The sequence below is a fragment of the Aplysia californica genome, unplaced genomic scaffold (assembly GCF_000002075.1).
Source record: "Aplysia californica isolate F4 #8 unplaced genomic scaffold, AplCal3.0 scaffold00216, whole genome shotgun sequence".
Lineage (NCBI taxonomy): Eukaryota > Metazoa > Mollusca > Gastropoda > Aplysiida > Aplysiidae > Aplysia > Aplysia californica.
In genome coordinates, this window is record NW_004797486.1 from 569,919 (window position 1) to 584,843 (window position 14,925).

Below are 14,925 nucleotides of genomic sequence, written 5' to 3' on the forward strand. Positions count from 1 at the left end.
TCTTTATGTGTTTTTGGTTATTCTGTTCACCCCATTTTTGTTTCAATTAGAATCTCCTGGGTGGACAAGTATTTGTTGCACAGCGGTTGTTCACTTAATACGCAAAGGACATGACTTCGATTTCCTATCTATATATATATATATATATATATAGGGAAAAATATTTTTAGCATCTCAACCTTTCTGCGGGAGTATGTCCAACCACATTCTGTGTTCACCAGACAAGCAGGGACGAAGCAGCCTGAGTTCCAAATGACTAAAAATGTGTTGATGAAAAAGTAGAATAACTGACAACAACTGTCCTTCAATATTTAGTAGAGCAATCAAACAAACCTAAGATACAAGAGATTAAACTATCATACATTCTGCTTGACTTGTCTGTTCTCTCACAAAAGTTCATGCCTACAGCAAAACTATATGAGACATGTTCTGCATTTGGCTATGCTCTTATAAAACAAGCGTGCCTTAGCCCTGCATCTAAAATACTGAAAATTAAATTTGTTTGTCAGCTTGATCTGAAGAGAGACTCATTCATTAACATAATGATGAGCCAACATTACTACGAAAAGGGAAACAAAGTAACAAGGAAACTAGAATCTACTCAGTTCTCTACCCAGACATTCACATAAAAGATGACAGAAGGAATTTTTTTTAAGAAGTGGGACGATCCATGGTTTAAATAGTTTCCTACATTAAGTCTTAAAGAAACATGAAATTCATACAAATTTTAGACTGACAAAAAAAAACAACCAAAAAATACAAAATAACATTGGTTTGGACATCTTTATTGGTATCACACCAAACAGTATTGACATGTTTGACTACAAATTAGACAGTGGTAACAAAGGTACATAATATTTCATACACAAACTCACACTCGGGACATACAGACAAGCTTTTATATATATATATGGAAAAACTCACATTTCACTTTTATGCTTGCAAAATAAGTCCAGATTTGTAAATGATCTCTCCAACAGATTCAGTCAAAGAAAAAATGAACAGCAGTATAATAACTCAAAGTCATTCAACATCCCACTATATGAAAACATCAATAAACATTGTCTTTTGAGCAGCATGATATTAACATGGAAGATTTGTCATTTTTCATCAGATTTGACAGGTATCTGATTTCACCACAATGCCACACGAATTAGTGAGTGTTATAGATGGTATCATTCAAATGAATAAGGCTGAGGTGGAAAATTAAAAGATACCATTATCTGTGAACACAAGTAGACCAGAGCTGTATTAAGATCCAGAGATCTTGCAAATTCTGAAGAGAAAATGGCAATAATCATTTAAATCTAATATTCCTTTAAATGGTTCACGGGAATAGTCAAGGCCTTGAGCAGTCCCATAAATATTTTTTTTAAAGAAGAAAAAAAAAAAAACCACCTGATCTCTGTCTTTGCACTCTTGAAAGTCAGTTACCCGATCTTTAACTCTTTCACGACTGCGAGCTGTATTTCACGGCTCATGTTACTCCCACTGGTGGACCAAAGCTATGTTTAACAGCTAGCCACTTCCTGCTTCAAAACCATAGCTACTTGTGGAAGAATCGAAACTGAAATCTCAGGCTGAAGAATTATTGCTTTTAGCAACATGTTAAGATATGTCATTATTTCCCCTTTATTTTCATATAAAACATGTGGCTACTACTACTAATATTGAAAATTAAATTAAAAATCTTTAATTTGTCTGACGGTTGGTAGAATCAGAAAGTAGGACACAGATAGGGCCCAGCCCAGGTGATGAAAACCACCTGATAGTGAAAGAGTTATGCAATTTCTGTAAATGACAGATCACAACACCTGAAGGAAGACAGAAATCAGATGCTGCTAGACCCCAAACAAAACACAGTAGTGCTGGTGAGGTAGAAGAACTGGGTAGGCTTACGGTCATCTGGAATGAACTCTGAAAAATCTTGTCAGAATACCTGTTCCCATTATTAATATTCTGTAAAATCTGACCAGAGAGGGTTTACAGTAATATTACTGTAAACTCTCTGATCTTACTTAACAAACACTAGAAGTCAAATGAACATTTAAAATACAGGGTGACGAAAAAAAACAAAAAAACTTGGCAGCTTTTTTAGTACCATACATACAGTCGGGCATGGATAACTCAAACAAGACAGGGATTGGCAAGTGTGTTCAACACATCACAATTCAAGTTAACCAATATGCAGCTAAAAAATTAAGAGATCCTTGTATCTTTTTGGGAATGACAAATTGTACGAGCAATCTGTGATTTCCAATTTTCCGCTTTGCTTCATTTTTTTTTTTTGCACGACGCATTTGGCCTACCACTAAAAGTCACTATTGTGCACCATACTACAAGCTACAGCTGTCTAGCAGACCAAGAGAAGTTTGCAGTCAATTTATTGCTTTTCAATTTTTGACATATATTAAGATCATGGTTCAGTCAAGCAAAGAGATCATTAAGTAGGCCTATTGAAAATTGCCTCTCCACCAACTCACCATCACTGACATTTCGTAAGCTCAGCACAATTTAAGGTACTAAAAGAACACTGAAGTGCCCTTAAAGACATCTTTGGTACCGGTATCACTGGTAGAGAATTTCTGTCAGTTGAGATCAGTTGAGAATCGGAGAAAATGTCTCCAGACAAAGCGACTGTTTCGTGTTGAAAAGGCTACGAACCATTCAAACCCTTAACCCTTAAAGCCCTGACCTCCTGAGGCTACTGTGCCCCTTTGCCCGAGTTCCTGAGCGATATATACTAACTATAAAATTATTCATATGATCGTCAGAATCACATTCCATATCCCACTCAGGGTAGTCCTTGTCATTACCAGCATCTTATTCAGAAAGATTTTCAAAATAATCAATAACATCTTGTGTAGTAAACGTTATTTTCAGTACACTTTTTGTCTCAGGCGGGCCGCAGGGGTTTGGAGTCTCGCACACCATTGTACCAGTGGCTAGGCATATGGGCAGTATTAAGGGTTAAATCTTCCAAGTGTCAGCTACAGATAGCCGGTGGTGTCAGGGGAAATTGTGTGATTTCACCATGTTACGTTGGAAAATGCTTGAGAACAGGCAAACCAAGCAAGTAAAGGCCATTTCAGAGAAAATAGAATAAAAATAGGAAGTACAGCTCATTGGTGAAGGAGTTGAAATCTTTGGCCATATCAAAAGTGGGATAAACAAACCCAAATAGCGACTAAAATTTAGCAATGTCTGCATCTAGGACTTTCCTACACCTCAACGGTCCACATTCTCAAGATAGATCTTAACATAGGACCATATCATATTAATGTTAAGCAAATGCTTCACAAAGCTAACACTTACTGACAAGGATCAGAAGATAACAATGTGTCAATGGTTCTTCAAAAAACATGAACATTTTCTCACTGACATCTGGTTCAAAACCAGTTTGTGGGTGGTTGGAGGGAGCCACTGGTATGCCCTACTTCTTTACTTTCCCTCCGTTGTTTCTGTCTATCTTACTTCTTCCCAGCGCAAAATGACCATTATTGTGTGGATGCCCTTCTCTATGTTTTCTGGTAAGTATTTTACGGCGCTCACAACTGCTTAAGGTCATATGAGCGCTTGTATTTCTCTATACTCAAACAAACAAAATCAAAACCAGTTTGAAAACATCCATGATGAAGTGAGGACATTCCACAAGAATTATGTTTGGCCACCATTGGATATTTCAAATGTCTAGAGTCCTAATAAAATGCTAATGAGAAAAAAGGAAGATAAAAATCAAATCAGTTATTTCATGCAGTTCCTAACAAGATTTTCTTTTTTAAAAATTGGTGCATTTTATGATACTTTCTTAAAGCCATTTCCTTTTCTGAAATCAGTTAGTTCTTAGTGTATTTTATGTCAAACAAATTCCCTTTGAATGAATTACCTCTGTTCCAAATAATAACATTCTGGAAAAAATTTTATGTGAGAGATTTTTTTTAAAATTCATTTTGAAGTTGTTTTTTTAATCACTCTGTACAAATCTTGAAAAAAGGTTCACAAGAGTGGGGGAACATCTGGATCGTCAACAAAGTCAGCACTGTTCTCTCTTTCTGGGAGATCTCTTCGAGACATTTGGCTTCCGAAAGGTGCGGCAGCTTTCATTTTTTTCTCTTCATTGTCTGCAACAATGCTTGTCACATCCACTGCTTTACGGGCACTCGCATCAACCTCCAAAAAGTTACTGAGAATGAAAGAGATGAAAGAACAAGACAAAATGAATAAATGGTTAGTCTGAGACCTTTGATTCACATAACCCTCATCCAGCGGTTAGCAATGGTGATGCTTTAGCTCACAGTACCACAAGGTCAAAGGTGAATTTACGCCTTTGTGTGAACATTGGTGCAGGAAAGTGAAAGTCTGTGGCCTTATCTTCACTTGTTTCATGAGAAAAGAGAAGCAAATGGCACAATAATGGTCATTTAGTACTTGACAAGGAAACAGACAGAAACAACAGAAGGGAAATAAAAGAAGCAGGACCTACCAGTGGCATCCTCCTACAACTCAACCTTCACTCGCAGGAAGGAAGTGAAAAATCATATTTTTCAATTGTAGGACCATATCAGTCAAGCAAGAAGCTTACAAATAAATTTGATCCATTCAAGAGACACGTGCAAAAAACACATGCTGAAATATTTTGAGGAGCCTAAAAAGAAGACAAGGCTTGGTTTGGTTTTCAATATTATATTGATTCTTTTAAAATTAAAGAATCCCTTTAGTCCAAATCAATTAAGTTTAACAAAATTCACACTTGACTTAAAGTTACACATCCACAATTCTGGATGATCCCTGTGGCAGGTAACCAAGAAAGAAGTCTTGTAATAGTGTTCTCTTCTTCTAAATAACTAAAAGTTTTGAGACCAGGTTTCATGTAAATATAAATAACCTCTTCAAATTGATTAGAAAATCTCAAAGGAGGTCCAAACTGGAAAGAGTAAGAAGAATTTTAATAATAGGAAAGGGAAATAGAATAATAAGTTATCATAAACTTATGGGCGAAGAATAAAACTCTGTGGCTGAAGCTTGACGAGGAGAGAAAAAAAAAGCATGACAAAATGAACCAATCACGCAAAGTAAGGAAGTTGAGCAGAGCTGATGATATAATATAATAAACCTTACCTGTCGTTTTTCCCTTTCTGATCACTAGCTTTGTTCACTTTGCTGTTGGAGTTATGTGTCTTTGGTCTGATTATTTGCTTCACCTGCACAGTGCAGTCAAAAGAAAGAAAAAACACAAGTAGATCTAACGAAAAACGTTTTGTTCATATCTCTGATTAATTTTTTCCACTATATACAACCATTCCAACCTTTGCAAATAGGCCTTATCATCACCAAGACAGTCAAATGTCACAACGAAAGACACACACACGCTACTTACATAAATTTAATACAAAATATCCTATTCTTTTAGAGGGTGGTGTGGGTTAGGGGTGGGATGGGGTGGGTGTACATTAGTGACCTGATGGTTAGTGTACACCCTGCACCCTAATTCGTCCCATATGAGGTCTCTGGCTGCTACGTGGCAGGAAGAAAACAATCTCGAATCTGAATAGGTCGATCTTGTTATGCGATTGTGACCTTCGGTTGCCCCGTTCTTGATTAATTGGCAACTCTCTTACTTGTCTGAAACGGTCATTCAGCCTTCCAATAGTCTGTTGATCAACATTGAATTCTACCCTGATGCACTTTTGACTGAACCGGCGACGAGAGTCCCAATGGCACGGTTGCGCTCCTAAAAGTTCAACTTTGGCATACAGTTGGGAGTAAAATAAAGAGACCAGTTTAAGAATTATAACGTTTTCTTCCTCTCCTCTCGACAGTTAAGTGGGGAATCTACACATCAAGTCATGCATACATTCAAAACTGTGGGGCGGGGGGGCGGAACTTTACTTTCTTTTTTTACCACTGGAGAACCACATATACGCACAATGGAGAGTTCTCAAACAAAATTTAGTGTCCTAATCGTATCAGTGTCTGTGGTGTAGCAATTAGGCATTTTGCCATCACATGCACAGGACGTGAGTTTAATTCCCATATGGAGAGAATTTTTATCCAGTATACTGACCGGCATAAATAACGTGAAAAAGTAACACCATCTGTAGAAAACATAACTGAGTATTTTCGTGAGCTGTTTTCATTTGTCTTTATTCACAATGTGTTCTTGTTATTAGATTTGCTCAATTTAAAAAACACAACATGGTCATTGGCCGCTTATGCATCAAACAATACAACAAAGCATCCCTCTCAATGGTACACAGTTAAAACGTGAATTGAATCGTGAATTTTTGCTCACATGTTAAGTTGGTCTGGCCTATAAATTCTCTGCCCTAAAATGTTTGATTGAGCATTGCTTAGTTCGACTATCAAGATGCCAAGATTATCTGCGGAAAATTGAGAAAGAGCTATTGGACGTCTGCAAGCCGATGAGAGCCCTCAGCAGGTGGCAATAGTCCTGGGAGTGCATGCCAGCACTATTTACTGCCTGCAAAACAAATTCCAGGCAACCAACTCCACAAGAAATCTCCAAAGTAGCGGAAGACCTTGACTGACAACAGCTGCCCAAGACCGCTTCATCATGCCTCAGCATCGCCGAGATCCACAGTTGTCTGCCTCCAAGACAGCCCAGAATACTATTGGAAGGCACGGTAGAGCCATGAGTGACCGCACCATACGCCGCCGACTTGTGGCGAGGGGGCTGTGTTGTTGGCGTCAGGAGCAAAGAGCACCCCTGAACGTCCATCATCGACGACCTCATCTCCAGTGGGCTCAGAACCATGCTAACTGGCGTCATCGACAGTGGCAGCGTGTGATCTTCAGCGACGAGAGTCGCTTCTGCATCAATCCTGACAACAGACGGGTCCAAATTTGGTGCCGCCCCCGACAGCGCTACTCTGACGAGAACATCTGGGAGAGAGACCCATGGGGAGGTCAAAGCGTGATGATATGGGGTGTAATCGATATCAGTCAAAGACTGGGCCCCATAATCTTCCAAAATTTAGGACCTGGACGTGACAACAGAGTGACGGCACAGCACTACATCAACCAAGTCCTCCAGCCCCATGTTGCTCCATTTTTTTGAGAGACATTAAAACCATCTCTTTCAGCAGGATTACACCCGGCCTCATACAGCACATGCTACCCAGCAGTTCCTGGTGCAGAACAACATACCCACCATGCCTCATCCACCCCGATCACCAGATGTCAACCCAATAGAACACCTTTGGGACATCCTTCAGAGGCGTCTCAACCAACTCCAGCCCAGACCCCGGACAGCTGCACAACTGGGTGTTGCTATTCTTCAGGAGTGGGTGCAGGTCCCCAACTGCCAAATCAATCGCTTGGTCCACTCTATGCACCGCTGATGCACTGCTGTCATCAACACTGATAGGGGCCATACAAGATACTGACTGGAACTTAAGCCCCAAGTTCAAGGTCATTGATGCCAAATAACAAAATCTGTCCCCAAGCCAATCCTCAGCTCTCAAGCGTTGTTTTGTGCAATTTGAGACACCTCAAACCTGTTTCTCTACATAAAAATATTGCTTCAATTTACTCTCCTCTTCTTGTGTCATGTGAAGTCGCATTACTTTTGCCTGTAAGTATATTTCCATCTTTCTGCTGGGATGTTTTATTCCTTTAAGTGTAAGTTGGCTCTGATCGTGGGATCTAACAGGCTTCCTCCTATATTATCTAATTGATGGAAGCCAAGTCTTGAATCTCTTTCTCTTGAACACATTATGCTCTTTTATTTTCTCATTTTGACTAAAGATTTGTGTACGGGATGGCAGGTATCTCAGTCCAAAAAAAAAGATGCCAAAGACATTCACCTCCATGAGGATTTATGAAAACAGAAATGTTATTCACTGTCACAAACTATTAAAAAAAACTTTCAGTTTCTAATCCAGAACAACTGACACAGTTATGCTTGATCAAAATTACCTTTACCTTTGGCATGGAGACAAGAAGGTGACCTGTTGTCTGAGACCGTTTCGCAGAACTGTCGTCCCCATTTACCTCAACAGGAAGTTCCAGCTGGAAAATCTAGGAACAAGATATATATATATATTATATATATACATAAGATAAACTTTGGTCAAATGTTGAATATGGTGCAGTGGCAAAAAAAATCACTGCCAGAGAACACTCACACACATAAAATAGAGGAGTGCTGATTCCTGCTGCCCTTCCCCTGCCACTCCCACATGTTCTTAGTTAAGCTCAAAAAGCTCCCGAACCCCTCTTCATGAATACAAATGAAAAGTCAATCATGATGAAGTCATGCGAGACTTTCAGAAGAATGGATATAAGACTTTCATTAAGGTATCTTGTTAAATTGCATCTAACTTATTAACTCACCTTGCCTCTCACTTTTAACCTCACATAGGTGGGCTGAACATCACATTCCAGTGAGGAAGTATCTAAATGTCTGCAAATAGATAAACATTACAGATTTCTTATGAGGAGTCAATGGGAAAAAAAACAGGCATAGTAAAATACTGGAAATAGTGAGGGTGTCAATGTTAAAAGCTTGTGGACTCATAACTTCATGTTTGTTTGACTGGTGGTTTATTGCTATGCTTGTTGAATGGGAAATCTAACAACAATAATCAACTAACAGCTGAACAGAAATACAGTTTTACGAGTCAACAAGCATTCAAAATTGATGCCCTCACGATTTTTAGTTTGTGACTATTCCCGTTTTTCCCGTGGACTCATATATGAAGGAATAGGAACATTTTATTTTCAGAATTAGAGTAATTATGCAATTTTAGAATGTCCCTACTGTTGCTATTGCTGATGCCATGATAATGACGATGAGGAGGAGGAGGAGTAAGAGGAGCAGGATGATGATGATGATGATGATGATGATGATGATGATGATGATGATGATGATGATGATGATGATGATGATGATGATGAAAATGATGGCAACTAACCATTTTCTGAAGACAAGAGTACAATTTTTTTCCTCAGAACATTTCATTACCTCATGTGATTAGTTACTGCAGTACATGTATCAGAACGTTGCCACAATTTTGATTGCAAGTACGCCTACACTTTTCATTTATTCTGAACAAGCAAAGCTTAAAGAGTCAAACTACACCTACACAAATCTCACTTGCAGCTTTTTGACAATAAAAATGCACATCCTGCCGGTAATCTATAATCAAATCTTTTCTTTACTTAAGGCCACACACGGGTTTTGGGGGTCTAGTTTGGGTCCAAACAATGTTTTTGGGGGTTTTGAGAAACTTCCCTTGAAAATTAAGTGCTAAATCGAACAGAAGAACTCCCAAGACTTTATTTCAAAGAGATGGCACCACTAAGTTTGTCAACATTGTGAACTAATTCAATGCTTTAAAGCAACAGCTCCTTCCCTCAAAATGTTCATTTCTTGGCTTTAAAAGCTAGAAACTCATAATTCAAGATAAAGACATGAAATTTGGAGGGTAAGTGCACCATGAAATTCCAAATAAAATGACACTACCGTTTAAAAGAAATTTTTGAAAAATTATATTTTTAATGATTTTGTTTTTCTTTAAATTGCTATTTTGAATATTTTTGTCATTCACTAATATGCAAGTGTCACAGAAGTAATAAAATGATGAAATATATATACAATTTCCAGAAAAGCTAGCGTTGCTTAAGATTTGTGTGCAGATTACAAATATGTAATTAGTTCATAGATAGCACGGATGATTTCGAGTTTTCAGCTTTTGAAAATAGTCCTTCATATAGCCCAGTCTCACTCTAAATTGCCATTTCTGCAATTATGTAATTGATAGTGATTCCCAAAACAGAACCATTTAAATCCTTGAATGGAATACTTTGAGAAAATGAAAAAAAAACCAGCAAAAAATAACTTAATTGTAGATTTTGCAGCAAAAAAGTCAAGTGTAGCCTTAAGGTATTGATCGTTTTATCTTAAGACATGGATGACACAAGGAAGAAATACTTGAATAGCAGAACATAACTCAAGAGAGAAATATACTAGATTTATGTTTAAAAGGAATAAGATAAACCACAAGCTGCCTTGTTGTACTATTTTATATTGTCTTATTTTATCAAAAATGTATGTCAGCAGTAGTTCTTGCCCAATTGACCACAAAAATCTCTTTGACAATAGAGCTTTCTAGACAAGCAGGCAACCATTGTCTTATAAAGACTTACTTGAAAATGGCTAAGTCGAGAAGTACATTTTGATCATCTTCTGTCAAACTGAAATCCAATCTGAAAGTGAAGAAGAAAATGCTCACTATAATAATATGTTGATTCACCAATCACTGTTCAGAATAACCAAGTCCATTCTAAATTTTTTTTTAATAAAGAGCAATTTTGCTAGATTCAGTAAATGTAATAGAAGCAAATTCTTCAGCATTACAGGCTGCAAGGACACAATCACACTAGCATACAGATTTAAAATCTTTATTTAAAACAAAATATTCAAAACTGAAACCTTTTCCACGGTCATTATCATAGATTCCAATGTCCTTTTTGAAAAATTGCTTGTTAAGTTTTAACGTAAAATTGGATCAATCATGTACAATCATTGTGACATTAGTAGTTTAGGGGCTAGGCTAGTGGGCTTGTGGGTTTGAGGCTCAGCTCTGCCCAATAGTGTGTCTTTGGGAAAGGTGTTTACACAAATTTTCCTCACTTCATTCAGGTGTGAATGAATACCTGACCGAGGACAGCAAAAGATTTTGTCTGTATTATGGTGTTTTAGTGCCTATAAATGGCAGCTTGCACTATACATTTCTCTGGAAACTGAGATTGTCTTAGAATGCTATCAGGTCTGCTGGAGTAATAATATTGACTGTAAAGCACATAGAGCTTGCTGTTTAGCAAGATGTACTATATAAATGTTATCTATTATTACAATAAAATATAAAATATAATAGGATCCACTGTCTTTTTCTTACTTACTTCTAGAATAGGATACACCGGATTTGGCCTTGACAGGCAGGTTCAAAACAGTCTGACTCCTAAATGATGTAAGTTTGTTGATGGAGGCATAGAAACATTTACAGCTAGAAATTTTACAACAAACCTGTACCAGCCATTAATAAAGAGCTGCTTGTTTAACTGTATGTATTACAATTGTTATTATTCAGCAGTTACAACCGTATATCTTTGATATCTTGGCATCCTATGGGATTACTTAAACAACCTAATTTAGAAAAGAGAAGAGTAGAGAGTTTCTTTGGGAAATCTGTCTCTGCATTAACATTCATTTTATAACTGTCTTCTATCGTTCACTGTCTTTGCAATGCAAAGGCTGCTGAATACAAATTAGTATTATCTGACTCACGGTGTCATATAACCCAATGGATGATTGACAATCTCATGTGAAAACAGCAGTGAAATGGGTGATCCTTGAGAGAGGATTGTCTGAGAGCAGGATCTTATAATCCTAGCTAAAAAAACAGGATGCCAAAGAAATCATTGCTCATGTCTGTACGAGCTTATTGCGGAATATTTCTGCCCCATGAACTGCCTGACCGTGTACCATCAGTATACTTTTGAGCCCGCATTAGGAAACAATTTTTTAAACAGAAAAGTGAAGCACTTTTTTCCCTTTTCTCTCTGATTAATCTGACACATAGAAGCAAAACTACCAAAGACATACTCACTTTGGTTCATTAATATTGTATGGCCTTCCGTCATCTGCAAATAATTTCCTTGGGGCCTTCTGCTCAACATCATCCCTAAATACACATGGTACGCCAGAGTTCAGTTTATTCAGAAACTATATAGATGTACGTTGGGCACATCAAAGAACAAAATTGAAACACAGAAATTCTCAAAAAGATAAGTTAGATTCATTTACCAAGCCAACAGTTTGCAAAAAAATCCTTGCTGCAGGTATCTTTACTTCAAAACCGAAGGTATCAAATAAACAACATAATGTCTGACAGGGCCAAAATTATGTGAGACTTTTTAAATAATTCTAAAATAAATCAAATTCGTATCATATAATACATATTACCTGAGTCACACATACAAACTCACAAAAAAAATTTTTTTTTAATCATCTTAAATCAATCTATTATTTTGTTAACTAGTTTGTTACGGTTTGACCTAATTTTAGTTGTTATTCTTTATTAATGTATTCCTAAGCAACTCATAGCATCAAGTCAAAAGGCAAGAGTTCAAATGACTACTGGATTGGAAAAGTATTGTAAGTAAAGTAAACTATTGTTTGTGTGACTCTGTCTTCATGACAGACTCAAGGACACAGAAAATGCAAAGGGGAAAAAAAATTGCTTCCTCTTCGATTCAAACAAGCCAGGGTCATGTACCACTAGTACCAGCAGACCAGACAAATATAAGCTTACTTTTTCTCTTCCTTGGTCTTCAGCTCTTGAAGGTGGTTGTGAACTTCTAGACGTGACTCTGGTGTATAGGCAGTTTTTTCATTCCAAAATCTGAAAAACAAAGCATTGTAAATTCAATCAACACTTTTTCTAATTAGTTCATTAACTCTCTACAGACGTAGTTTTTTTTTTATCTAGACGTAATTAACTGGTGGCTCGATTTGGCTACACAGGTGATGTACAAAATAACTTAAAATAAGCACAACCTTCGCTCAAAATCAAAATGTAACATATGATATATCAAATTGAAGGAAGTTGAATGAGGAATACATTCCAACATGAAACAAGGATTAATTTTGAACACAAGTATGCATTACAAGGGTTAGAAAAGGTGATGGAGATGAAAAATATAAATTTTGACGGAAAAAATTACATTCACCAAACATGTGAAAGCAAATCAGCATAGCTATCTTATCACATACAGGCCAAGAGCATAATGCATAAATTTCTGAATGCGTAGCTTTTTATTTGAAAACAATATTCCAATTTTTGTTTGAGTTCTAATATTTATACTGAGTCCGGTTACAACGTTTTGTTGACGCAAGACCGCAAGAACTAATTCACTCGTTTTTCGCAAAGCCGACGCTTTGACAAAGTGAAACTAGATATTTTCGTTTCCTAAACCCTGTCCAAGTTTTCAATAACAATAAAAAGGTAATTATAAATGACAGATCATGTTAAAACGAAACAATACTGAGGCACCCTATCACAGCCAATGTATCGGTGATACGTCCGCAAGGGGTGTAGACTTGCGCCGATATATCGGCAATACGTCCAGAAAGAGTAAAGACTTTTGAAATTTAAAAAAACACAACGAAGCTTAGACCTTCATACATATATACTGATTCTGTTATCATCTTTGAAATCGTTTAAACAAGCATACATTTTTTTCCGGTTTTTTTTTTAAGTTTAAGTGTTTGTTTATAGTAGTGTATCCTCCTGACAGCTTGCCTAACTTCACAATATCTTCATTCTAAATTACAATTTCCAGCTCATGTGAGACGACAGTACTTCAGTCTGTTAGGTGTTTACCACTTAGCATTCACAATCCCACCTCTGCTGATTGCTAGGTATCCAGCTGTTGAGTGAAGTGAGGTACACAGAATAAAGTACTTATCCCTTTAGTTTAGCTTAGTAAGAGTTTTACAGCACTCGCAACTGCATAAGGTTATATGAGCGAGCAGAATACTAGTTTGTTGCATTCACTACAATTCATAGCACGGCTTGGTTTAGATCAAAATTTTGATTAAAATTTTTAAAATTTGTGGTAAAATCTCGGTTTTAAAATAACGCTTTAAATAATTTTTAGAATAACGCTATCTATAATTTATTGTTACGGCCAACAGCCTTCATAAAATCGAGAATTCAGTTGGGATCAACGACAGAGAACAGTACTTATCCTTGGGATAGAACAGCCTACCATAATGGAGTCTAGTCTCAAACTCGGAACTTTTTTGTTATAAGCTTGAGAGAGAGAGAGAGAGAGAGAGAGAGAGAGAGAGAGAGAGATCAACATTAAAACATATTATAGCTTGTTCACTTTCCTCTGACCGCGTTTATTACAATATAAAATCAAATCACTCTGTTTAATCATCTCATATCTTTACATACGGGTCTAAAAGTTGTATGACCACCAGAATCTAAAAGGTCACTGCAAACTATGGTTGTAACACATTTTCTTTGATATTAGCCTACAGCGGGTCAGAAGAATAATAGAAGATTTACAGCATACCCCTAAAACATTACAAAGTTGGCATTTTTTCCCTCAACAGAACATTTTAACACACGCCTAAGAAATATGGTCCAACAGACGGATGAGTACTATTCGAGACTCACATGGAAACGGTCTAGACAGCCATGGGATGAAATCTACAAGCTTACGCTGAAATGCGGGAGGCAGGGTGGTGTTGTCTCAAAATGAGCAATTTGTAGGCTAGATTACTGTAAACCATTTATTTTAGTGATCCTGTGTAAGCATCCACAGACTTGTTTTTAAAATAGGGCCCAAATAAACTGTTTTATTACTGATTCAAGATTTTTCTTTAAAAAGGATGCTCGCCTACAGAAGTGCCTTGCAAAGTTTCGTGGGCATAGGCAAATTAATAAAAGAGCTAGAATTGTTGTAATGCGCATAGATTAAAGTGAACAAGCTATAATAATTCTTGCAAAGGTGTTTGCACTCTTAGCACAGCAACATTTTCAAAATCTCTAAACATATTTACTCAAAAATGCTACACGAAATGTTTCCATACAATACACTTGATTAAAAACAATACAATATTTCAGTGATACCAGAAGTTTCCAACAATCCTATTATATCCATTATACTTACTCATCCACTTTTTCCTCGTGAGACTTTTCTTCTTTCTTGACATCTTTCTTGTCTCTGGGAAGAAAGGTAAGTATAAGTAAATAAGTAGATGAAATAAACAAATACATGTGCTAGGCTTTGATCTCTCACAACAGATGATGACAGTGCTCTCTCTCTCTCTCTCTCTCTCTCTCTCTCTCTCTCTCTCTCTCTCTCTCTCTCTCTCTCTCCCTCTAT

At 37.0% G+C, this 14,925-nt stretch overlaps 1 protein-coding gene across 2 annotated transcripts in view; it reads right to left on the reverse strand.

Annotated features, from left to right (window-relative positions):
• Nucleotides 1-3,942: 3,942 nt before the first annotated feature.
• LOC101851581 (protein tilB homolog) overlaps nt 3,943-14,925 on the reverse strand; it is a 23,491-nt gene continuing 12,508 nt past the window's right edge. The window contains exons 10-17 of one of the 2 annotated variants that reach the window (XM_005099517.3): nt 14,710-14,763; nt 12,339-12,428; nt 11,634-11,708; nt 10,171-10,230; nt 8,356-8,425; nt 7,939-8,040; nt 5,119-5,201; nt 3,943-4,183 (exon numbers count right to left, since the gene is read on the reverse strand). In XM_005099517.3, coding sequence (XP_005099574.1) covers nt 3,997-4,183; nt 5,119-5,201; nt 7,939-8,040; nt 8,356-8,425; nt 10,171-10,230; nt 11,634-11,708; nt 12,339-12,428; nt 14,710-14,763 — 721 coding nt within the window. In that variant the 3' untranslated portion in view covers nt 3,943-3,996. The remainder of the gene's footprint in view (nt 4,184-5,118; nt 5,202-7,938; nt 8,041-8,355; nt 8,426-10,170; nt 10,231-11,633; nt 11,709-12,338; nt 12,429-14,709; nt 14,764-14,925) is intronic. The other variant, XM_005099518.3, reaches the window with a different exon arrangement.